At 33.9% G+C, this 27,746-nt stretch overlaps 2 protein-coding genes across 3 annotated transcripts in view; one reads left to right on the top strand and one right to left on the bottom strand.

Annotated features, from left to right (window-relative positions):
• The window catches only part of LOC143920170 (uncharacterized), a 156,958-nt gene extending 136,548 nt beyond the window's left edge, over positions 1-20,410 (top strand). For both annotated transcript variants that reach the window (XM_077442895.1, XM_077442894.1), the window contains 5 exons: positions 6,823-7,482; positions 8,666-8,766; positions 17,870-18,195; positions 18,650-18,896; positions 18,976-20,410. In XM_077442895.1, the coding sequence (XP_077299021.1) occupies positions 6,829-7,482; positions 8,666-8,766; positions 17,870-18,195; positions 18,650-18,896; positions 18,976-19,408 (1,761 nt within the window). In that variant the 5' untranslated portion in view covers positions 6,823-6,828 and the 3' untranslated portion in view covers positions 19,409-20,410. The remainder of the gene's footprint in view (positions 1-6,822; positions 7,483-8,665; positions 8,767-17,869; positions 18,196-18,649; positions 18,897-18,975) is intronic.
• LOC143920172 (carbohydrate sulfotransferase 11-like) lies at positions 6,714-18,134 on the bottom strand. The gene is made up of 6 exons (XM_077442898.1): positions 17,428-18,134; positions 17,119-17,360; positions 14,624-14,933; positions 14,325-14,498; positions 11,283-11,458; positions 6,714-9,012 (listed from the first exon to the last, which is right to left on the bottom strand). Exons 1-6 carry the CDS (start codon positions 17,596-17,598, stop codon positions 8,892-8,894), a joined length of 1,194 nt encoding a protein of 397 aa, XP_077299024.1. The 5' UTR covers positions 17,599-18,134; the 3' UTR covers positions 6,714-8,891.
• Positions 20,411-27,746: the final 7,336 nt, after the last annotated feature.

The following is a 27,746-nucleotide window of genomic DNA, read 5'->3' as shown; positions in this document are numbered from 1 at the left end:
ACTATACTTCTCCCTTCCTCAATTATGGCACTAGAGAAATTATATTTTAATATGCTATGGATATCCACCATTAGGGTGCATCTATCGTTTTATTTTTTTGATTAATTATTTTTTATAGGAGCTAGGAGCCGCCAAACATCTATAAAATCGCCTCTTTTTTACACCCACGAAACGAGTCTAGCGTGCTTATTTAATGGTCGAAAAATACGCCGATAGATGCACAGAAAGTATCTTTCTCATACCGATGATGATTTTTTTTTAAAAATTGGTCCAGTTTTCGAGGAGAAAATAGGAGAATACGAAACCTCGATTTTGTCAATTTAAAATACGTTTTATCTAGTCGAAGCGCAACTGTCGCATTCACTCAATATATATATATATATATATATATATATATATATATATATATATATATATATATATATATATATATATATATATATATATATATATATATATATATATATATATATATATATATATATATATATATATATATATATATATATATATATATATATATATATATATATATATATATATATATATATATATATATATATATATATATATATATATATATATATATATATATATATATATATATATATATATATATATATATATATATATATATATATATATATATATATATATATATATATATATATATATATATATATATATATATATATATATATATATATATATATATATATATATATATATATATATATATATATATATATATATATAGGAGTTCGGTCTTTCGTGTCATGCGGGGAAGACGTGCTTCTGCGTTCTTCCCGCTATTACTCGCTTAAACCCGGCTATTGCACGAAATTTAATCTAAAAACAACCATCTAATCACTTATTTTACTAATTGCATCCTAGTATAATTTAAGTGTAAAAATAAACAGCAAATCGGTCGTAAAAAGCGGTTTTATATCAGTTATTTCGAAAAATTTTGTGTCAAATCTGAGCAAAAGGATATACGAACGAGATACATCTCCTTACCTGAATACAAAAAAGGGTCCTTCAGTCGGTCCCACAGAAGCAATAAATCTTCCACATAATTGCTTCCAGCCAAAAATCTTTAACGAACTTTACTTAATAGAATAATAGCAAACAGAAACGGTGTTTCCCAACTGTCTATCAGTTCTTTTTCATATTTAAATTATATTAAAGTAATTCGTGTAATTTTATATTCTTTACTAAAGTTATTATTAAAGTATTAAATTGCAAACCGCACTCACATATATAAATCCGTTGTCTCCAAAGAGGCGTCTCACGATAAAGATCTATAAAAAAGTAGTATAACAATTGCTAATCTATTATTATCATAACTAACTACTTTCACTTACAAAGTAACCCTGTTAAATGGCATGTAATAACTCATAAGTGATCCAAGTGATACCTAGGATGACTATCTGTCAAAGCTGACCACAGAGAAGAGTCTATGGCGGTAAGAACTCACTCCTTGAATGGAAATCTCTCTCAAGTACCGCCTTTTTCTCAACACATCTTGGATAAATGCGAGAAAAATAATATCCAAACCTCCAACAAGGTAAGAGTGACGATGGATGATAGCTTAGCTAATAGAAACCTGTATTTAGCCACGTACAATGTAAGAACGTTATCGAGTGAAGGAAGTGTGCTTGCATTAGAGAATGAATTAGAAAATATCAAATGGGATATAGTAGGACTTAGTGAAGTAAGACGAAAACAGCAAAACCAAATAATCCTAAAAAGTGGTAACTGTCTCTACTGGAGAGGGCTACCAAATGGTAGAATAGGAGGAGTAGGGTTTCTTATCAATAAGAGAATAGAAAGAAATATTATAGAAATAAGCGACATATCGGAACGTATATGCTATATAGTATTAAGAATCTCGAGCAGGTACACTTGTCAAATCTTCCAAGTGTACGCCCCCACATCTAGCCACCCAGACGAGGAAATAGAAGACTTCTACGAAAAAATACAGGACGCATACGATAATAGCCGTCACCACTTTAAAATAATCATGGGCGACTTTAACGCAAAAATAGGACAAAAGGCAAATACAGAAAGAGCAGTAGGCAATTTTGGTGCCGGCCAAAGAAACGACAGAGGCGATCGCCTCATAGAATTCGCAGAACACAACAGGCTCTTTATCACTAATTCATTTTTCAGGAAAAACACCAACAATAAGTGGACTTGGGAGAGTCCTAAAGGAGACAGAAACGAGATCGATTTCATCCTAACAAATGCCCTGCACTCCGTTAAAGACGTTAGTGTTTTAAGTAAAGTAGATATAGGTAGCGATCACAGATTAGTCCGTGCCAAGATGGCCATTAATATAAATTGCGAACGTAGGAAATTAATAAAAGGATGCAGTAACTCTCTAGATTTCGCTCAACTAAGGTCTAGGAAAAAGGAATTCGAACTCGAACTTGGAAATCGATACGGGAAATTAAACCCAGAAGCAGACATCGAGGAATTGAACACTGTAATTAGTTCGGTTCTAACCTCAACAGGTAAGAAATTAGGTGGATTCAGGAAACAGATTAAATTAAGCAAAATTTCAGCGGAAACAAAAAACCTAATTAAGCATAAAAGGAATTTAGATAGGGATAATAATAAGCAAGAATACAATCTAGTAAATAAGGAAATTAAAAAGAGAATAGTCAGGGATGTCAGGGATTTTAACAGCAAGCTAATAGAAAATACCATTAAGAATAACCGTAGCCTGAAAAAGTGCAAACAGGATCTTTTCTTAGGCAAAAACCAAATGATCGCAATCAGATCAGAGAGCGGAGTAATAATTAGGAATAGAGAAGAAATCATAGACAGAGTTTACACGTTCTATGCAAAACTATACGAGAACGACAACGGCCAATTCCCCGCTCTGGAATCGACACACGGCCAAAGAGTTCCTGCAGCATTGCCTAGCGAAGTAGAGGCCGCGCTAAAAACTGCAAAGAACGGTAAAACCCCAGGGGAAGATAATATTCCCATTGACTTACTAAAATGTGGCGGCCCCCCCCTAATTAATATCTTAGCTAGGCTTTTCAGCAAATGCATCCAGAACCAAGCTATACCAGAAGGATGGAATAACGCAACTATCATTTTAATACACAAAAAAGGCGACAAAAGCGATATCAAGAACTACCGACCCATTAGTCTACTTTCAGCGGTCTACAAGCTCTTCACGAAGGTTATTACAGAAAGGCTGAAAAATATCCTCGACGAGAACCAACCTATAGAGCAGGCAGGGTTTAGGGCAAATTTCAGCACAATGGACCACCTCCAAGTAGTTGGCGAACTAATCGAGCGCGCCAACGAATATCAACGGCCATTGTGCCTAGGTTTCGTCGATTATGAGAAAGCCTTCGATACAGTTAGTCATAATGCAGTACTTAACGCTCTAAAAACACAGGGAGTGCCGGAACCCTATGTGGGACTGTTAGCTGCAATATATAAGAATGCCACAGCTTCGGTTAAAATTTTTTCAGGTACAGATAGATTTAGCATAGGAAAAGGAGTAAGACAAGGAGATACAATCTCGCCCAAGTTATTCAATGCGGTGCTTGAGGGAGTTTTCAGGAAATTGGATTGGGATACAGCCGGAGTAAGCATCAATGGTCGCTTTTTGAGTCACCTTCGGTTCGCAGACGATATAGTTTTAGTAGCTCGTGATTCAGCTGACCTACTTATCAGACTAACACAGCTGGACAGGGAAAGTAGAAAAGTGGGATTAAAAATTAACGTAGATAAGACTAAACTAATGTTCAATAGTTATTGCATGCCTGATAGCATCCCCTTAGATGATAAACCAGTAGAAGTAGTAAATAATTATTTATATTTAGGTCAAATAATTGACATGTCTGGTAGTAAAAATGAAGAGATAAAGAGACGTATGAAATTAGGGTGGAGTGCATTTGGACGGATGAATGCTGTTTTTAAATCAAAAATGCCACTCTGCCTGAAGAAAAGGATCTTTGATCAATGCGCTTTGCCAGTGATGACGTATGGATGTGAAACTTGGACACTGAACGCCAAGATGCAAAATAAAATCCAATGCACTCAAAGAAGTATGGAACGCTGTATGCTTGGCATAACGTGGAAAGACAGGAAGCGGAACACGTGGGTGAGAAATATGACAAGGGTAGTGGACATAGTGGATAGAGTGAAGAGATTGAAATGGCAATGGGCGGGTCACGTAGCTAGGAGGATGGACGAAAGGTGGACAAAAGAAGTGCTTGAATGGTACCCGAGAGAAGGCAAAAGAGTAAAAGGAAGACCGCAAGGAAGATGGGTGAACGAAATTAGGAAAATGTGCGGAATGAGATGGATGAGTGTTGCGCAAAACAGAGACGAGTGGAAGCGTGTTGGAGAGGCCTTCATCCAGCAGTGGATGGCGAATGGCTGTAAATGATGATGATGATGATGATATATATATATATATATATATATATATATATATATATATATATATATATATTATATATATATATAAATATATATATATATATATATATATATATATATATATATATATATATATATATATATATATATATATTTATCTATATATTGATATATATTGTCGCATTCACTCAATATATACATACATACACTTAATATATATATCGAAGAAAGGAACGGTAACAAAATTAAGGTTTAGGGTGTACAACCCTCTTAAGAGTCGTATTCAAAATCGTAGTGAAAATAATAGCTAAAGTTGACCAAATTTTTATCCGCATTATTTAATGGTCGAAAAATACGCCGATAGATGCACAGAAAGTATCTTTCTCATACCGATGATGATTTTTTTTTAAAAATTGGTCCAGTTTTCGAGGAGAAAATAGGAGAATACGAAACCTCGATTTTGTCAATTTAAAATACGTTTTATCTAGTCGAAGCGCAACTGTCGCATTCACTCAATATATATATATATATATATATATATATATATATATATATATATATATATATATATATATATATATATATATATATATATATATATATATATATATATATATATATATATATATATATATATATATATATATATATATATATATATATATATATATATATATATATATATATATATATATATATATATATATATATATATATATATATATATATATATATATATATATATATATATATATATATATATATATATATATATATATATATATATATATATATATATATATATATATATATATATATATATATATATTTATCTGTATATTGATATATATTGTCGCATTCACTCAATATATACATACATACACTTAATATATATATCGAAGAAAGGAACGGTAACAAAATTAAGGTTTAGGGTGTACAACCCTCTTAAGAGTCGTATTCAAAATCGTAGTGAAAATAATAGCTAAAGTTGACCAAATTTTTATCCGCATTCGGAGTCATAAAAAGTGTTCCGATTTGACAAAACTTTCAGCTGCATCGGAGTCGTAAATACACACAATACGTAAATACACAATCGAAGATACATACATACATTTTTTGTATAATTTCATAATTTCATGTCATAATAGGAGTCAAGGTTGCTGCTGTAGTCGCCGTGCGCGTACTTTTGACCGAATGGACAAAAAGATACATTATTCAGAAATCACCTCGACCTCATTAAATGTGATTTTTCTAATAAATTTAAACAATTAAAATTTTAACTCGGCCAAGTGTACATTCAGCCAAAAGTCCCAAATTTGAGAAAATCAGAGTCGTAAACACAGTTTGACTTATATTTTCAGTAGTCACAATGGGAGTCAGGGTTGTTACCGTCGTCGTACTGGGAATCATAATCGGAATCTTAATTGGAATCGTTGTACAGCATTCGGAGTCAAAAATTTAAATCGTCACAATAGAAATTGGAGTCATCATTGTAGTCGTGATTGGAATCAATGCATCGAAGTCGGAGTCGATAAATATATATGTATGTAGAACTGGAGTCGCATCAAGTTTTTTTCGATTTGAAGTATAAATTGGTGGTTTATAAACTTTTCTGTTTATAAACCCCCACCCTACCCGTCTGCTATAATTTCATTTGTTTGTAGATACGTTTTGTATATATTTAATGTTGATGTTCGATCAAAACTCAATGTATTAAACTTGAACTTATCCAAAGACGCTTTCACCGGCTGCTTTATAAGGAGCAATATGGGATTTACCCATATTTATTTCTTTCAAGATTTGACTTGGGTATGGTTCTCTTGAACACATGAGGAATGTTACCCTCATCAAGTTCTTGTTTTCTATATTTAGAGGTTTTATCTCATGCCAGTCTATTCTGGCGGAGATTGGCCTTCATACTCCGGAGAGTTTGATCTGGACTCGCCATCGTTCCCTATTTCATACTCCTCTGGCAATAACTGTGCATATTTTAATTTTCCCGTTCCTTGAGGCCTCCGTTTCTTACATTCACTGGATGGTGCTATTGACATTTGTCATATCTCTTTTCATTCGCTGCACTGCTTCATCGGATACGAAGGTCGCGACCAACTTGAGCAGTTAATATTTGACAATTTGAATTGTTTACTGTTGATTTGGCTGTTATATTTTTATTTGTTATATAATTCATGTATTTTGTCTTCTATTTATTTTCTGTACTTAATAATTTTAGCACGCTCGTCGCTTTGGAGCAATCTGTTAGGCGAGTGTGCATGCTTAATTGATATACAATAAAATAAATAAATATATATGAGATGTTTTATTGTTATTTTCAAATAAATATTGGACAATGCATACTTTGAAATATAAACTGTCAAACGATAAATGTCAATTTATTCCCTTTTATCGTTACAGGGGCTAATGGATGTTCCGAAGCTTGTACAATCGTACGTGGAAAAGCTGATACCGGCCTCGATTTTATCCGAGACTGCCAATTTTCGCATCACTTCCGATTATCCGGAATGGACTGACAGACCGGACGTGGTGATAACGACCAACAGGGGAGAATTTGTCGAAATCAAAAATCGCCAACCGGTCCGGTCGTGTTTGTTCGAACACGGCGCCAAAGTCGATAAAATTTTATTGCACTTTAACATGGGAAAAACTCCCGATTATTTGTTAAGGACCACCGGAAAACTTTTCATAGTGGGACGGGAAAACGGCGAATTGAAAATCTTGGCAAAGTTTGAAGATGTCGCCAGGATGGAGCTGGACGATCCGGACGTTCGCGGTGTGGCCAAGATCAGGTTATGGTGTTTCGACGACGCTCTGCCCACCATTTTGGATGCTTCTTATCGGGAGGAAATTAGGGATAATGTTTTCAAGGACGATTCTAAGACGAAGCAGGATGACGAGCGGATGGTTTCTGTGCTACTGGGAAATTTGTCCGAGGCAAGGTTGAATACGGCTCGTAATCGGAAAACGTATGAAGAAAAGCGGTTGTTCAGACAGAAAGTCTTGCACGCGATCGGTGAAGATAATAGGTATAATTTGGAAGATGCTATGGATGTAAAGGTTAGTTTATAGCTTATACATAAATTGGTTTAAGAATATATCGGTATATGTACATACATAGTATAAATCAATATTTATCGTCTCGATTCTAGGCATGTGTGTATGTATTATATAAATTGACCATTATTATATACAGTCGTCATTTTTGTATTGTAGTATATTTTTTAACGAAGGTTAAGAGAAATTGCAATTCCAATGACTCCGAATTCCGGTTCCAGCTCCGACTCCAACTAAAATTCCTACTCGGGCTATGATTCTGGTTCCGATTCTGACTTCCATTCTGATTCTGATTAAAATCTCAGAGTCATACTATGACTTTCATATATTACGGCTATGACTTTGACTTTGACTCTCAACCTAACTTCTACTGCCTTTTATTCCAACTTCCGTTACGATTTCTACATATATCTATGTATATCTACATACATATGTACTTCGATTTACACCACGACTTCCATTATTTCGTTTATTCCCACTTCCATTCCGATTTTTATTTTGACTTCCATTACGTTGTCCATTTCGATTTCCACCCCGACTTCCATTTCAACTTCCATCCCGACTTCCATTCCGTCGTCCATTCTGACGTCCATTCCGATTTCCATTCAGATTTACATCCCGACTTCCACCCCGACTATCACTTCAAATTCGGATATAGCTTTGACTCCAGTTTAAATTTCGATTTCAAATATTAACCTTCCGATCGGATCGTTCTCAAATTATTATTTAAATAAAATTAAAATTTGCAATAAACTTCGGAGTTGTAGCCTTAATGTTTTCACAAAACAACCTTAATAAAATACCCAAAAACCAAACCCCCAGCTATGTACTTTATTAAATGAAATTTATAAAGCAATATTGCAACTGAAGCCTTATATGAATCATTTTATTTTCCGCTCGTAAAAAATGCATTCAACCAAGAAGCACGTATTTTACTTTCGATTAACATTTAGATTCGAAGGAATATTTTTCATCACTTTTACGAAGTTTTGTTTAATACAACAACGATCAACTTTGTATGGGCTACGTACCAGTATTTACATCACGTGTATGTACATATGTTTGTAAATACATACAATCGCAGTGAAATAGATACTGGCAACATCGCCCACGTTAACAACCACGCAGTTAACATATCCTTTATGTATTCAGGCGATGTTTGGTTATCATTGTATTTTAATTTAAGGGTGTCGGCGCTTTCGACAAATTAAACATCGAGAACGCGTGGCAAAAGATCAACAATGGAAAATGGATAATTGGCATTTCGATACGCAACGTATCGGACGGGTGAGTAAACATCACATTTCAATTTACACAACGTTTATTCAAACGTAAAAAATGAAAAAAAAAAAAAACAACGGAAAAATGAAATAAAGAAAATCGAGTCGGAAAATCCCGCATATCACCATCGGCTAGCTTGAATAGCTATTTTCGCTGGAAGGGTCGTAAATTTCGTACGAAACTGTATCTGTGAAGTTTCTGGCCATCGGGTAGTATTCTTCCGCCGTGTAGTTAAATACGAGGAAGTCGTATCTGGAAGAAGGAAAGTAGAATAAAATAAAAAGTAAAATAAAGGAATGGTGACGACAGAAACCCATCTGTCTTCGCAGACCCTGGTAATTGGTTTTAAAATGAAATTTTTACTTGAGAAGCCTACCTAGCGCTTTTCATCTCTCTTACATTATTACTAGCTTGTTGTGGGGATATATTTTTTAAATAAAATACACCAACTAACACTACAGCTATGTCTAGTGTAAACTAGAAAAATATCTTATCTAACGAATATCATATTCTGTTTTAATATCTCATCTAACATAAAATTCGACAATAGCAGCAACGATAAGAACATTTTACATATGTAGATATGCATTTTATAACAAAAGATTTATATATGTGTTAAAAAGCTACTTGTGTGGGTTGGTTCCGTTAGCAGAACTGCATCTTTATGTTCATCGTATGCGAATTAGTAGTATTTTAATCCCTGTCTTCGTTTTGTTATTTTATCTTCATCCATTACTTTACATAATATACAATCAATGCATGAGATTACCTCTAGGATACCATTTACGTCTTTTTTTGCTCATTGACATTTTTAACTCGCTGTTTTAATCCAAATCTTTTTAATTTTTTGCACATACATATCTCATAGATATTGTGATCAATATGATGATTCTGCTGTGTCATATTTTATGAGTTGATTCTCAAAAAAACTAGAGTTCCGAAAATAGATTAATATTTACTTACCTATTGCCACCAATTAATTACACTGTTCGACAAATGACGACTTTTTTTTGGTTCAGAGATGAGATATGACTTTTCTTATAGAGCTATGCCCAGTGAACGCGAATCTGGTAATAAAAAATGTTGATTGGCTCGAGATTCGGAGATATACATACATGTGTTTTTTAAAATCGAGCGATTTTTCTATATCTTGGTGTTGTTCGGTCGATGTCTCAAAATCTCAAAAGTTCAAAATGAATATTGGAATCTATAGTTGGGTATTTTATCTTTCATTTGTAGTACTTTTCAGCTTTCAAATCTTTTCAAGTAGTCTTCCAGTTCAAATCATAAGTCAAAAGTACCTATTTTCACTTGGAATTTTTCCCACTGTTAATACTATTTTATATTGAGTATTTTCTATTGAAACATGTTTATTGGGATAGTGTTCTGGCCATGTTAATTATGAACAGGAAATTGTGGAACTGGCCATGTTCATTTTACGTGTCGAACAGTGTTATTTATACAATCCGCTATATTATATATACCACTTATGTAGGTCCTTTATCTCACACAGATATTAATCTTTTATTCATTTTTATTATTATTCAAAACATACATATGAATAAATAAATAAATAAATATCATTACTAGAACTACTTTTTCACAAGGTTTTTGTTAGTTTCACTTCTCCAATTGGTCTGAAAAACCTTCTACATTCTTCTCATCGCTTTGAAACTTTACCATTTTGCGAGGTTTCGCCGCCGATAGAGATTTCAATTGGATCCGCTAAGTCGATAGTGAAATATAATCGTAATAAACACGTTTCAGAATCCAAATCCATCCATTCAAATCCAAAATAAAATCCATTTTTGTAGAAGGTGACAGCTCATCCACTGCCAATAGCCAGTAGCCTTGTTTGTTTGAGTTTCTGCCCCCCACTCATTTTGTCAGATTTTATTTGCTTAAACGCCTATAATTTTATCATTTTCTCACTATGTTTATCTTATAATATTTCCATTATAGACTCTCATTATCTCTCATATATATTTTTACTTCACTAATAGGTTATATAATGATAAAAATATGTTTTTGTCAAATTGAAATGGCCGATGCGTTTGGCCAAGGCGTTCTCGCCGCTTGTTTGACGTCTCTCTTTTCGATCTCTTCTATCTTTTTTTTCAACTCTGTGATTTCGGATTGATTTTGATTGACTTTTTGGATTGATTTTGGTCTCTTCCAAACTGCAATATCTTACGAACCTTTTATCATACTGGATTTTATAAGCCATTTTAAGGTCGTCCCACTTCGTTTCTGTCAACCCACATGTCGAAGATTATTTCAATTGTGATGAAAAAACTCGTATAGTATCCTCATTTAAAAAAGGCAGTCCTAACTAAAGAAGGGTTAAATTCAAATCCAACAAGACCAGCTTTCATCACAGTGAGTAGCAACCGGAGGCCCACGGGCGCCGTTACGAGCCCACTAAATATACAATAAATATAACCCAGCCTATTTTAGACCCGAGGAAAGTCACAAATTCACCAAAACTACCCTCGAGAGTATTATAAATAATTTTTACGCACTTGTAAATTTCGTACAGTTGCGTTATTTGATTGGCACTCAGTTGCGAATAGTGAGTCAACATCAGATCGTTCGAGCTCAACCCTTGATGCATGACTTTGGAACCTCCAGAATTCCTCCACTGCGTAGTTATGACGTTGTTCAATCCCGCTTTTTGTATCAAATACTTTTGGTCATCCTGAAAAAAATATATGATAAAAATAAAAATAAAAATGGCACACGATAAATTATTTTTATTGCGCGAACGGAATGCGTTTACGCTGTGTAAAACGAAATGTTCGCAATGTCTGCGAGCGAAAGTATTCCTCGGATTAATGCCGTGCATATATGTATGTACATATGTATGTAAGTATAATGTGTATGATATTTTCCACGCTTTTCACTGAAGAATTTAATTATGAAATGGTTCATGTTCTTCACAACGTCGTCATGGTGCAACGGTTGTGAAAGCTTTCGCTCCCCCGCGTTTACAATATCTGGTGCTCAAACCCTGTATAATATAATTTAATATACCAGAACATAATTTAATATATGTATGTATGTAGGTAACGGCCCCAGTCTCCGTCAGGCTAAGGCAAATTTCGCCTCGGAATATTAGATTGCTATTTTTATTTTGGAAAATTTTCTAGCAATCTGCTTTTGTATGTATGTAAAATATGATATTGTAGCGTGGACGTGTAGAGGGGCCTCCGAGATCGGAGTGAATGATGCAGCAGTAGTGGTAGAGATAGTTTATTGTTGTTCCGTCGATGATCCAACTCCGAATGAATCACGGAACAGATCCGCCTAGTATTTATACACAGCGTGTACTCTCAGCACAGAGAGACCATTGGTCGATGGATCGCGAAACCTTATTGGACGCGAGATCATGTGACCAGCGCTAGTAAACCAGTGGTTGACGAGCGCCAATCACCTTATTTCTACAATTTGAATTTTTAAAACAATTTGAAGTTTTGAATTTTGATTTTTTTTAATAAGTAAAGGAATTTCAGCATCTCCGTCATTGAAGGTCAAATTGGTTATCGCTTTGTTGTACCGATCTCCTTCACTACTGAAATACGTGGTTGAATCTGGAGAATATTAAGATTTTTAATATCTTTTTTTCAGAGCAGATGTCGATTACTTCCAGTATTCACATACATATTGCAATGTTGTAATAAAATCCGTGAGATAAGGTTTTGATATTTGAAATAATCTAATCTAATATATAATTTGGAAAGAGACTTTTTATGAAATCCGTGACGTCATCGAACAAATAATTCGCTTTTTTCCGATTCGAAGTTCCCGGGGGCGCAGACGCCGAGGGCGACTTACTTACTTACTATATATGTTTGTTTGTTCGTGACAGTCAATTTAATAAAAAAAAACAAATGAGTATTTAAATAAATTTATATAAAATAAAACTATTCAAATAAATTTATTAAAATGTTTACTATTAGATTAGTCATGTTTAAGTGGTTTATATTACAAATACCGAGCGAAGCCGGGTAAAACCACTAGTACTAAATAAAATTTGAAAGAAAAAAAAAAACGCTTTAATACGACGCAGATACGTATGTATGTATGTACATATATTATAGTCACAAACAACTTTAATATATTTTTACTCTACAGGGTGAGTGGTATTTAAATTTGTAATTCGTATGTGAATTATGTGAGTGTCACACCCTCGTACATATGTATTGTTATGGAAATGTATTCTACCGAAAAACATGTTGATACGGTCGTTATCTGTTACTGTTTGCTATTTTTGCAAAAAATGCTTTTTAATGCAATTTTTTTGTGTATAATTTGCAATCCAAATCGTAAAAATTCTCACGTACAAACATATACATACATACATATAAGGGACATATAGGACAAGCCGTTCGAAAATTTTTCGGTAGTTTTTCAAAAACACTGGTATTTTTTTTTAATTTTGAAACTCTACAATTATAATAAAAAGAGATCCTTTCTGCGTTTGAAATTATACGTCCAAAAAAAAAAAAAAAGTATTGATTGAGCAAGATTTATAGTGACGATTATAGCAAGGTTTACATATAGTGGGAAATTCCCGACTTACAGACGACCCAACCAGCTTCGGTATTATTAGAAACGTTGCTATGCAAATTGCTCCTTTTGATATAATTATACATATGTATGGGTGAAAAAAAATCACTGTTATAACTAGGGGTAGGACCGGAAGCGTGCCGTTTATGCTGTCCCTTTCACCCCATCTCGACTAAGGCCCGGGCCGCACCGTGCAACTTTGTCGGCCGACTTGTTGCGCGACACGAAAAAATGTATGCCGAGTGCCGCATGTCCCATCTACCCGCATGCATTGGTCTGGTCGCCCTCAACCAAGTTGTTCGCGAGTTGATCGGTGCGGCCCGGCCTTAATAGCACGTCGTACGTACAATTTTCTATTGTCTATGAGAGGCTATGAAAGGGATAGCATGAACGTTTTTCCTAAAGGTCTTCTTACAGCGGACCAACTTTAATATAATATTAACTGAAAACGTGATCAGTGATCGATTCTGAGTTAGATTCAGTCAAAATCTCGAGTTCGATATTTTTGCATGATCACAAAACTTCATCTATTGTTACTACGTACACAGATAAAGTAAAAATGGCATATTATTATACAAAGCAATTGATTATTTTTTGGTAATTTAAAAATATTTTAAATTCAATATTCGAATATCTAATATATGTATGTACCTATATGTAATTTCGAAATAGACTTTGTTAGTTTGTATCTTTGGTTGGGCATTTTGTAAACAAGACAAAGTTTCTATGACGACGATTCAATTGGTTGATTATTATATTATAATAGCCGGGTAAAACAATTAGTGAAATACAAATGTAGGATCTGGTTGTCAGGAGACGTGGGTGTTCGCGCAACACTTGTACAGGATGACAACTTAACTATTTTTCAACTCATGCATGCCAACCTAATCATTCATACACACGCATTCTTTTAGGTTATAAAACTAAATCTCACATAATTATAATTTTATAGATTGAAAAATGCGCCGCAAGTGTTAATTATTTTTAAGAATTACCTCTAATGTTTCAAATTTGGCAATGACATCAAAGTCATAATGGCACGGTGTACAGAATGGTGCATACGGAGCCCAATGTACGTCCATAGGCTTTCCACTTTCAGCTTCGTCCATCACGTAGCGTGCGAATTCTTCAAAAGTCGGCCATTGTGGATAAAACATGCTTTCTTCTGACTGAAAATAAACAAACAAACTACAGAAATCATACATCATTTTCAAATGGAATTTGCACAAAAAACATATATTTTCAATGTGATATGTAGTTTAAGAAGTACTGTTCGTTTTAATTTTTGTATTACGTTCGAGTTCTCTCTAATGCGATATCCCATGACGATTTGCTCAGCCAGATTTGCATACATGGTCATCGGTGGGCAGTTTTGCATCTTGTCCCTGTACGCCGAGGATAACCTCTCGAACGGATGCCTGACTATGATCATGGACGTGCCGTTGGCGCTGGCCGTCATCAACTCTTCGACAGACGGTCTGGGATACCTCTCACGAGCCATGGCCTGAGGCTGTTGACTGTTGGTAGCCTCCCATTTGCTAAATCCGGCCATCAGGTTGAAGTTGTACATCCATGACGTGGACGCAGCTTTGAAGATATTACACCTATGTACATACATAGATAAAATCACCAATGTGTCATAAGGCAACTTCACAATAAATGGACATGGTTTTGCAAAAAGGATCTAACCCATATTATTAATATTTAAATACAATGTTAGAGCATGGTGATATTATAAGCAACAATATATTGCCAGAGAAATGTTATAGTAATAGAAGCGCCCTTTTGAATACATTTCTTGTTTCAATAACACGAGTACCGTTTTCATAACTACGCAATATTGTACGCGTATGCGTATGCTATTGCCGAATGCCGACGCTTTCATGAAAACTTTCATATACGATGTTAATTGAATAATATGTTACTTAAATGATCAATTTACTTATAAAAATGTATCCCATGTTGTTGTATTGTGTGTTTTTGAATGCATCGTGCAATTTTTAACGATGCACTTGCCCAGAGAAGTTTTTATCGGACATACGTCGACTGCCAAGCATCAAATACGACTGATGCTAAAATTATTTAGGATTGTCTGTGGACAATCATCACTTGACAACAATATAACGCCTAAAGCCACTTCTATTATTATAACATTTCTCTGTATATTGCCCTCTTTTATGCATCATCATCATCATATATACATATATAATATCGCTATTCTGTGTGTCTGTCTGAGGTAACGCTCGCCGTACTATTAATAGTCGTTTCGATTCGACATACATATATACGTCACAGCTAAACCACTGCCAAAACAATATAATACGAATACAATAATAAAAGAAAAATACTTCTATATATACTGATCGCTACTAATGTTTCCTCTAGTCTGAGAATTTACCGCCATCTATTGAAAATTTATTTAATTGATTTTTCTATCAGTGTTTCATATTGTTTATATGTAGGTAGTTAGCTTCAAAAACAAATTAAAGTTTCTATGGCGATGGTTGAATATTATTTTTTTCTCGATTCAAATAAATTTAATAACAAAAATATGTTTACTATTAAATTAACCATGTTTAAGCGGTTAATATTACAAATACCGAGCCGGGTAAAACCACTAGTAAAATATAAATATTAAAAAATTAAATATATTTAAAAGGTATTTCAAAAAAATTCGATCGCGTGCGGATCAAACCTAGGACCGACACACTTTTAGTTTTTTTTTATTTTATAACTTAATATGCCAACACCAATGCGATGATATTTCATTGGGTACAACACTAGTATATATGTATGTATACAATATCGCTATTCTGTGTGTCTGTCTATCTGTCTGTCTGTCTGTCTATCTGTCTGTCTGTCTGTCTGTCTATCTGAGATAACGCTGGCCGGAGTCGTTTTGATTCGACATACATACATATGTACGTCACAGCTAAACCACTGCCAACAAAACGTATATGAATATAATAACAAAAGAAAAAAACTTCTATATACATATACTGTTTGCTACCAATGTTTGCTCTAGGCTAATAGACAGCAATTAGTCTCTGAGCATTTACTGCCATCTATTGAAAATTTGTTTAAAGGTAGGTAGTTTTTTTCACATTAAACAATTAAATATAAATATTAAATTAAATATATTTAAAAGGTTTTTGAAAAAAATTCGACCGCGTGCGGATCGAACACAGATCCGACACATTTATTTTTTTATTTAATAACTTAAAATGCCAACACCCATGCGATGATATTTCATCGGGTACAACACTAGTCTAATATATAATTTCAAAAGAGACTGTATTTATGTAACTATGTAAGGTTTAATGTTCATATGTATGTATGTAAGGTTTGGGTGGGTGGAATCTGTGACGTTAAATTTAATAAAAAAACAAATGAATATTCAAATAAAATAAAACTATTCAAATAAATTTAATAAAATGTTTACTATTAGATTAGCCATGTGTAAGCGGTTTATATTATAAATACTGAGCGAAGCTGGGTAAAACCAATAGTAATATATGACATATTCAATTCAAAATTAGTAATAAATTGTGCTGCAAATGTAATTTTGAACAAATATGTTATGGATTTTATTTTCCAATGCAATAAATTTGCAAAAAGTTTGAAGCATTTTATTTTTGTTATACTATGCAAAACATGTTTTAATAAGTCTTAGACATTTCGAACGAATCTTATCCTTTCAAGATCTTGAAAAACCCTCAATCAAGTCCTGCCAGTATATATGAAAGCTATTTGATTCATATTAAACGTCTTAAAACTAACCTAACTTACCAAATCAAATGATACTTGTTATTGATGAGGAATTCATAAGCGTTCAGAGACCCGCCTTTGTCAATTTCCAAATCTCGACACACATCTTTGACATGTTGCCTCCTGTCTGTCATTCTTTTAGCCAACCTTTCCATTTCAGAAGCATACAACTCCGGCATATGCTCTCCGTTCTCTATAAAAGATTCATATTCTTCGTTATCACTCCAGTCCACATCCACTTGAGCATTATTCTTTATTGCAACCTGCAATCAAATTTATATTAGCACCAACTTATTTATATACACATGCATTAATAAACGTCCACGTTACTTTATAATCCATTTTCTCAATCAATATTCCATTGCGGGTCCTATTATTAGACTCGGAACTGTTCAGTGCAATGTACAGTACGAAAACCATGAAAATCGAAGCGACGGTACCGGTGAATATCAATCTTTGTATAGAGACGCGCGCAAGACATTTATTATACGTAAACAACATATTTAATTAGTTTCAATTGTACACTTTCAATATAAGATGCACATATTCAATTGTGAAGTCATCGGACGTGACACGCTTACCGACGTAATCGTGGCTGAACTGACTTTCATATTCGGCACATTTGTTGAATCAGGTGTCCCGTATTTGAATAGTGAATGACTGTTTTGTTGAAGATTTCGATTTTGGACCACGTTTATTGAATTAATTATTAAATAGCACACATATTGATACATATTATGTAGATGTGTCACTTTTACTTTTTTTTTTTCAGGCCCGTTGATGATGTTGAGCTGATGATGATTAGGGAAGATAGTCAGGTTTTGTTCTGCACGGTGACTTTCTATAGCAGAGATGATGATTCCTCGTTCCTGTGGAAGACGTGGAAAGGATCTTTTAATGTCGGAGAGACTGTTACTATTGTAGCCGTTTCCGATGTGCCTGAATTTAGTTTTGGTTCTGATCTCGTTGTGAAAAGGGCATTGAATTATAGATATAAAGGAAATGTGTTTTGTTTGCCGTTGGAATGGATTGAAACTAATGTTGCTGATGTTGTCGATGATAAGATGAATCCAATTCTATGCGATTCTAGTCGTTTTGGTTTGTATTATAGTATTTTATTTAATATATTGTTTAATTGAATTTAAATATAGTATATACAAAACTAAAACTTAAAGCTTTAGCTATCATTTTACTATATAAAGTTGAATGTTTGCTTATTCGAATTCTATACAAATTAACATTTTCCAATTTAAATCATATTATTCTAACTTTGACCGTAAGCTGCAAAATATTCTGAAAAAATTAGATTTTTACTCTTTCTTTCCAAATTTCACTCAGCGAAGTAATGCCAAGCAATTCGGCTTGTTTTTTAATATTTAAAAGTAATATAAAAATCATTAGAACAATCAAATTCATCGATTTTATTGTAAAATTACTCGGTCAAATTTTTTGAGGTTATGTTACATTAGAAAAACATTTTTTTTTAATTTCATTTCTTATATATTAAATACATATATAATATATTTTAAACACATGCAATTTAATGTTTCAGGTTTGGATGATATTTTATCATTATTATCATCAAGCGTTGCTAAAAATCTTGACGTACATTTCATCAATGTATGTGACTTTGATATGAAACAATTCTTCACTGAAAAATTGGAATATAGCAATAGTGAACATTTTAAAAACATATTCAGACATTCAAAGTCTCCATTGCATTTACTTCACGGCACCGTTATATACGTTGATGACAAAATTATCAATAAAACTTGTATAAAACTTTGCATATTAGCTTGGTATGTATATTTTTTTAATCATTTATTTATATAATCTATGTTTTATTATCTTTATTAATATATATATTTTTAATTTTAGTAATCGGGAGCAAATTTTACTACTGTTAAATTTAATGTATACGAAAATTTCCACACGAATCGTTATAGTGCCATCTAACTATAGCATTGAATTGAAAAAAAAGTTAAACAGTGAAATGTCAACTGAGATATGCAGTGAAGAAATGGACTATAGCGAGGATTCGAACCGTGCCGACGGAGAGAAATTGCTAGAATTTGGCACCGTTTTACACAAACAGGTGTCGTTAGTCTCTCAACACCTGGAAAAATGCATAGAAGCCATGTCGATAATCAACGTCGAAGAACTCACGAATAAATCCAACGATTCTATGGATATCGATGTTTTAGCTTTGGGATTAGAATCGTACAGAAATTTGTGGAAAGAAATCCACGAACAAACTTGTATTAAAAATGATCTGTTTAAAGAAATTGTTCATAAGATTAAGAATACTTAATATGATGCTGTATAATTATATGAAAATTCACTGAGAAAGTTAACGCTATCATTGCAGTTACATCTTTGAAAATTTTCACTATTATTATATTACTTTAATTAAATCATAAATCTACAACAAATAGATATTTGTTCGTTTATCTGCTGTGCAAATCTACATACAGTTTTAATTTGAATTTAAACTTATACGTAGACTATTTTTGGAAGGGGTTAAGTTCAATGCAGAGTTTCGCTTTAACATCCAACATTCAATCGCCTGAGCAACGCCAGGTGATTCGGTTATTTATTTTTATTCCTCACTCGAAGATTATAACGCTATATTTTCACATGATGATATATTATATGTATGTACTGTTTCAAATTTAGATTTTTTTTTCGTTAATCACATTTCAACTCTCCTCCCATATAATCGGTGAATGATTTTATAGCTTTGTTGTTGTTGTATTTGTTTCAAACGCACCTCACTGTAATACATTTATGTATTTATTTATGAGAATTTCACGCTTGGCTCGTCAGACATCTATCTATAGAGCGACATCAAAAAATTCGATCGAAAGCCTCCAGCAATGAATATTTCAAGAACGAGTTTGAATTCACACTGTCAATGCCGTGCTTCAATTCCAAATAATTGATTTATTAAGAACATCGATGAAACTATTAATGGAACGAAGATTACGTTTCGATGTTAATGTTATCCACGGAATTAAATTATAAATGGGATTCGTCTAAATTTATGCAAATGGAACTACACATTAGCATCCGAATGCTATACTTGATATCAACATTTGAATATTATGAGTGTTATCTATTACCATAATCGTTATATTTGGATCGCTGTGTTTTCAATTTAGTTTTTAAGTTTATTTTAATACATTTTTTAAAAATTGTTCAGTAATTTAATACATTGTTGAATTTTTTTTAAACTACTGATTTTAATTTACCGTTAGAAACCCGAAATACCTTTATTTAATCATAATGATCATATTAAATAGTAATATCTTTGATGTTTATTATTTTATTCAACCTAAATGTGTTCAAAACAATCCTCAAACAAATGAGAAAACTATCATATGAACATATCTATGTATATACTTCAAGATTTGTATATATTCTGGTTTTATTTCTACCAGTTAACGTTAACAGCTATTTTTATTTGTAATATAAACATAATTCATGATATGTATGTAGTTATACGATCCGATTTTATTACTACATCAATCATTTCATTAATTGAAAGTCATTTGAAAATGTGATCAAAGAAGTTTTAATAATATCAATATGAAAAGATAACATTTAAAATCGAGTGCTTACAACTTTACAGTTGTAGGCCAATATAGATATATAGGTATATGTTACAGTTTAAGTGTTCACTTCGGTTCGTTCATGAACATACTAGTTTGTTCATACACGAACTGTCTGTTTTTTTGGTTAATTTTTATTGTGATTAAAATTTTCAACACTATATTTCTCACACAATATTTATCACAAGGTAAGAGTTTTGCACTACTCGCATACACTCAATTTAAATTTTTTTTATTAATATACATAAAATTGAATGTCTGTTTTTCTGTTTGTCTGTCTGTCTGTCTCGTGTAGGCTCCTAAACCACTCAACCGATTACGATAGCACTTTCAGGATGTGTTGTATGCATGTCCGGGAAGCTTACTGTGAAAAAAAAAACGGGAAAAAACCTCTTAATAATAATATTCGTAATTACGATTTTACCGACGCGAAAGTTTGAAGCGCCAATGTGTAGTCAAGGAAATGTGTTCGTTGGTAACCACGTTACCAGTTTGGTTTATGACGACACGGCTTGAAGAGACGTTAGTTGTACTCCAACCATCACTTGAAATGGGAACGGGAATTGCATGCGTTATTGTGGCATTGCAACGCATGCCGGGTTCGGTGACCGGAAAAATCCACTTGAGATAGTTGCACTCTCGAGACATCCAAATTTTCAAGGACGCTCAAGGAGAACTAACGTAATAGAATTCCATAAAAAGTCCTCTTAATTGTAATAGTAAGTGAAACGTAAAGGAGGTTTGTAAAAAAAAGCGTCAAGGGGAATATTATTGCGTAAGCTCTTTTTGAGTGCATTTGAAAATTATGACTTCTCGAAACTGCGCTACTATTCAGTGCAATTTAGTAGGAACCTTTCAATCTTTCCGGGAACTCCTAGGAAACTCCTAGGCACGGCCCTGTTTATTGGCTATTTGGGTTTATAAGGTCTGACCGCACTATGCGACAACCGAATGATCCGACACCTCACAACAGTACGCGACCAAATATTATTTGTATGAAATTGTATGAGACATAACGCATTACGCAACAGTCGCATGACGTAGAATGACACCTTGCGTGAAAGTTGACTTTTCGACCAACTTTGACGCAAGGTGTCGTTTGCGACGTGACGCAAGTGTCGTTGAGTGGGGGTTGCCTTGCGACAATTATTCTCCTTCTTCATATCGTGACTTTGAAATAGCATGTAGCCATAATCTTTTGGTTTTTCTCGATTGTTCTTCTTCCTCGCATATCAAATATACTATAATAGCGTCCGTTTCGTCCATCTTGCTCCGAGGTATCGAACGAATGATTGACGTAATTTACTGCATAGTGTCGCATCGTTGTCGTTCAAGTGCGGTTTACCTAATATTGTCGCACACTGTTGTGAAGTGTCGGATCGTTGGTTTGACGCATAGTGCGGTCAGACCTTTAAGTCAAAAAATAAACCTGTGACAATACTTGGATCCTTTCGTGGCCTTGTAGTACATAGTTCAAGTGGTCACCAACAATATGTAGGTATGTACAAAAATGATTTTAATATAAACAGAAACAGCAGATTGAATTTGATATCCAGCAGGCAAATATTTGCATACGGCTTAAATTGCCACTAAATTACACTGCAGTAGAGTTGGTTTCATGGTCTGATTTGAATTTGTCTTGAATTAAAACGCATCCAGACAAGCGAATGCATTCACATCACGAAACTGATATCAGTTTAATCGTTCTCTCTACTGGTACGTGACTTTGAGCACGCGTCGAACACATACGAATTACAAAACGTTCATACATATTTATTAAAACTTATCCTATTGTAATATAAACCACCTGGAAGACGGCAGATAAACCGAGGGACACTTCCGACTTCAACGCACGTTCCAACAGTGTGTGTGTGTGGGAAATTTTAAAATTTATATAATTCGAGCGCAGATGCATCACTGCACCGATCGTTAGCTGAAATTTGTGCAACGGTTTGCAATTTGCAGTAAATATTGTGGGGAGAACGCCTTCGCTATGTGTACTAAAATACGACTTGCAACGGAACTGCATGACTGCAAGTGGCGATAAGGTAGGTGACTAATTATGCAGCTGGCGCCGTCGTCAATTATCACTTGACACGGACAAAACACCTGTAAGATGAAAAGTTTGCTACACATGGATCTTGTCTTGATTTAATCTGATGTTTCTTGACTTTGGGAACTTCATCTGATTTACATTGCTATTGGGATTGTGCCGTTAAATATCTAATCCAAAATCAGCATAGACCTATACCTAAGAATGAAACCAGTAGAGGAAAGGTACTAAAGGGAGCTAAACTTATTCATCGAAAGGTCTTAGTTAAGTTGGCTGGGGCATGATTTATGGATGAGTTAAGAGAATTTTGTCGCTGTACCTAAAGGAAAAAGGTTTTTTGGTCAGGACTTAGTAAAACCATTGGTGAAAGATTGGCAAAGTATATTTGAAAAGGTATGCAGGTGGAGACGGTTACCTGACAACTCGTTTACAGATTTTCCGTAAACCGAGGATGCGCTCCAGGCATTACGTATACGGCCATCTCTTTCTCACCCCGTCTGTTCACCAAGATCTCGTTTACTATGCCATTACGTATGCAGCCATCTCTTTATCAGATCGTCTGTTATCGGTGAACAGACGGTCTGAGAAAGAGATGGCTGCATACGTAATGGCATAGTAAACGAGATCTTGGTGAACAGACGGGGTGAGAAAGAGATGGCCGTATACGTAATGCCTGGAGCGCATCCTCGGTTTACGGAAAATCTGTGAACGAGTTTTCGTGTCACCGGTGGAGACATTGGAGCCTGATTAAAGTAGAATATTGAATATTTTTTTGATTTTTAAATGCTTTTTATTATTACGAAATTATGATCACAATACAATCTTATATCTATTTAATAGCTGATCATTTTCTATTTTACAATTTTATTTTATTTGGTTAGTAATCATAGTATTATATTATTCTAATGTTAATGTACAGCATAATAGAAAAAAGAGCTCAAAAACTTATTTAAAATAATATTGAGTATAGTATAAGACGAAAGTGTGGTCCAGAAGATCTTGGGTGATTTAAATGCTGACACTTAGTGAGAGAATGCTGAAGATTTTCAGAGCTGATGTAAGACAGATGATTTTGAAGAGATCTGGAATAAAGATTCGAGTAAGCTTGGGGTGCCTGAGAGGTTGCTTCAGTTTCCACTAATTCTGGTCACAATGTGCTCGTGGACTCACCCCTTTCAAAGGCCATCCGACTGCTAAAAATGCTGTCTGAACATTTTGATATTTTAATTGCATTATACAGTTGTGTTTGGCAACATTTTTTTATAATTACAAGGTTTATTTCGCCAATCGATCTCACAATATGTCCTACATTCTTCAGATTGCTTTGAAACTTTGAAACCAATAGAGATTTCAATTGCTTCTGCTAGGTCGATGGTGAAATATAATCGTAATAAACGCGTTTAAGAATCAAAACATTTTGGAGACGATGACAGGTAACCATTTGCCACTAGCCTGTAGCCTTATATGTTTGACTTTTCGCCCCCCACTCGTTTTATCAGATTTTAATTGTTTAAACGCCTATAACTATAACTTTTTCACTCTATATCTTATAAAATTTGCATTACAGGCTCTCATTATATGTCATATATTTATACTTCACTAATAGGCTATTTTATTTCAATATACTATCGTAAATTTGCCAGAAAGATGCATCGGGTTTGCCTATTAGGTCTTCCTGGTATAATAATAAAAAATAAAGAGAAGGGGATGAATTAATTAAGTGAAGTTCTTTATTCATTGAAAAATTTTGATTACTTATTATTTCGAAATAATACTTACTGGTTTTTAAGGTAAAAGGTTTATATAATGAAGACGAAGAAGAACTTGGATGAATCAATTGGCACAAATTAGTGGGAGAATAGTAAAGATCCCAAGTGTTGATATTCCAGAAGCGAGAGACTTCTGGAAAAGATTGGAGAAGGCTTTGGATTTCGATATAGTAAATATTTGCCAGTAGTATAGCTCGATGGTTGTGCTAATGCTTACCACCAAGAAGTTCTCGGGCTCAAGCCCTGGATTAACTTCAATTGAAGAGAATTTATTCGGAGAATTTCTGTAGTGCTGCTGGTCACACTTTGATGTTTGCGACTTTAAGTCGATCGCTTCCTATCAGAGTTTGCCAATTTATCTGATTTCATTGTTGAAACGGTTCCTCGTCAAATTGCCAAAGCCATCCTACTACTCATTGATGTATAATACACTAGATGGGCCCTGACGTGTAATTTTGGTCGTAGATCTTGTCTTCACTAACTGAGGGGTGCGGGGGGGGTTTAACTAGCGGGGAAGTTGTGTTTTTTTCCCTACGACGCAGCGGTACCTACCTACCTACTAAGAGAAACTGTGCATGCGCCATGTATTTTGCATGCGCCAAAAGGGAGACCAGTATAACACGTGAGGGCGGATCTAGTGTATTATACATCAATGCTACTACTTTTTGAATAAATATTTCAAATTTATAATATACATATATCATAGGTGACGCTCAGAGGTAAAACCCGTAATGGTATTATGGTAAAGTATATGTACATATGTATTTTCAATAATAAAAAAAGAGTTGGAATAGTTAGAAGACCTTTTGAGCTTCCCAGAAGTCTCGGGAGCTAATTATGTATGGGCAATGAGATGACTCAGAACTTTTTATAATGAAAGATTCAATGCAAGGATTTTGTAATGATAATCAATTTAAAATTATTAATAATATTAGAATTATTTTCTGCACATTAAGATTATATTTTATCCAACTGCTTGCATGGGAAATACGGCTTTCAAACACATATGATATACGAGCCTCGATCAAGATAGCATAAACACATTCTAAAATTTCCAGTTGCTGATACGGCAACTTCTAGTCCGTAAATTCAATACCTATTACTGACTAAACGGACGATATATTAGCCAACATTTACACTGACCACTTGCATACACTGAAATCCATACCCAATAGTGTGGTTCGATTATTTCTTTTAAGCCAAACTCCAATTGTTTTGTTCTTTGCACGGTAGCCGACCCGTACATCTAATGGTATTATCGCCACCATAAATTACCACCTCCGAAGCAGATAACTTCATCAGCAAAGCATAGAGCTGGTGCCGATGAGACTTCGGGATAAATCATGCGCCAAACTCGTAAAACGAGGCTGCCAGGATACCGGAGAACTAATCTCAGGTGCGATCTTCAGCGTAGGAAGTTCCTCGGGTGCAGAGGAGGCTCTCTTGTGAATTTACGACGTCATATTTATGTCGGTTTAATATGCTAAGTGCACCGGCGGCAACTCTTCTGGCATCTGAGGGTCTGATAGATTTACATCGCTGAAATGCTGGACCGGAAGCAATGACTTCAGCCGCGAAATGTTGGGCTTTAAGCATAAAAGTCTTGGCAAAATTTCAGATCGTACTGTTGATAGTTAACCGTAATTAAGTACTATTTTTTACGAGATTGGTATTATTGATGATGTTGCTACCAGTTTGTTAGTTTTGGGTAGATTCTACTTAGCGTATGTAGTATTGGTTGGGTTGCTCTCTTATTTTACGACATTGGTTTTATTTATTTTTATTTTACATAGATATACGTCTCTCTTCATTCTCTGCACCACTTCCTAAGTTATGGAGGTCGCGACCATTTAGAAAGATTGAGTTGGTGTTATTAATTATGATTTTATTATGATTTCATGTTTTATTTAGTTATCCTTTCCTTATTTAATTTGCATATTTGTATAAACATATAATTTGTTCATTTAACTTGCATTTTTTCATTTTGTACTTCTTAATCTTTTTAGCACACTCGTCGCTTTGGAGCAATCTGTTAGACGAGTGTGCTTAATTAATTGATTTTGTAAAATAAAAAAAATAAAATAAAAAAAATATATACCAGGAAGGCTTGACAGGAAGACCCCAATGCGCCTTCCTGGACAAATACTTACAAACAATGCAGCCTTATATTATTCCATAAATCACTGTATTTCCACAAACTGAAGAACATAAAATAACAATTAATTAATTAATTAATTACAGAATTAATCCTTTAGGATTTAGATTTTGTATATAATTTTTACAAATTATACACACAATAAATACAGAAGATTTGTAACAACAGGAAAGATGATTTTTTGCCAATTTTGAGGAGCCGTTTCAATAATGATCAAACTCTGATAAGAAACGAGTCACAAATACCCCCAAATCTAACCAGCAGTATGGCAGATCGAACCCACTGATCACTTGGTGCTAAGCATACACGCTACCATTAAGCCACACTGCTGGCTTATTGATGATGTTGCTACCAGTTTGTTAGTGTTGGATAGTTTCTACTTAGCGTATGTAGTAGTTTGGTTTGGTTGCTTTCTTACTGTATTTAACTAGCAGCATAGACTAGTGGTTAGCATACATATAATGCTTTCAAAAAAAGTGGTCATGGTTTCAATCCCACCGGTTGCTGATTGGATATGTGACTCCAGGGCGATTGTTTCCTATCAGAGTTTGCCAATTTATCTGATTTTCATTGAAACGGTTCCAAAAAATTGGCAATCTTTGCCCATTTCTCGCAAATTTCGAGTTTTCAACAGCTCGAATTTAGATGATTTGTATAAAATACTGTAAATTTGAACATACATATATGTCTCTGTGAACGAAAATTGATATTTGCCTTGTATAATATTTACAATATTATACAAAGCGAATATCATACACATCATAATAGATGTCATAATATCACACAAATATTGCGGCAAATATCATATAAATATTACAATAGATGTCGTTTTTAATGTAAAAAATACATATATGGTTGCATATCTGTAAAATAAAATAGAGAATAATAAGAAATGAAAAATACTTTTGGGATAATTTTCATTGCCTTTTGGTTTTATATCTAGCACTTAAGGAAAGATAGGTCTTAGATAATATTCATATTTACATATTATGTATATCATATTTTCACAAAAATACCAAGAGCAAAATTTGTACGGTTTAAGTAAATGACACACAGAGAGG

This window comes from Arctopsyche grandis, chromosome 12 (assembly GCF_051622035.1).
Source record: "Arctopsyche grandis isolate Sample6627 chromosome 12, ASM5162203v2, whole genome shotgun sequence".
In the NCBI taxonomy this organism is placed as follows: domain Eukaryota; kingdom Metazoa; phylum Arthropoda; class Insecta; order Trichoptera; family Hydropsychidae; genus Arctopsyche; species Arctopsyche grandis.
This window is presented reverse-complemented; position numbering and strand designations above follow the sequence as displayed.

Excerpts from the sequence above, each read along its gene's own strand:
- LOC143920172 (XM_077442898.1), bottom strand. The coding sequence starts at position 17,598 with ATGTTGTTTACGTATAATAAATGTCTTGCGCGCGTCTCTATACAAAGA. Across the intron at positions 14,934-17,118 it reads AACAAGTATCATTTGATTTG|GTGTAATATCTTCAAAGCTG; the intron begins GTAAGTTAGGTT and ends GTATGTACATAG. Across the intron at positions 9,013-11,282 it reads CAACTGTACGAAATTTACAA|ATACGACTTCCTCGTATTTA; the intron begins GTGCGTAAAAAT and ends TCCTTCTTCCAG.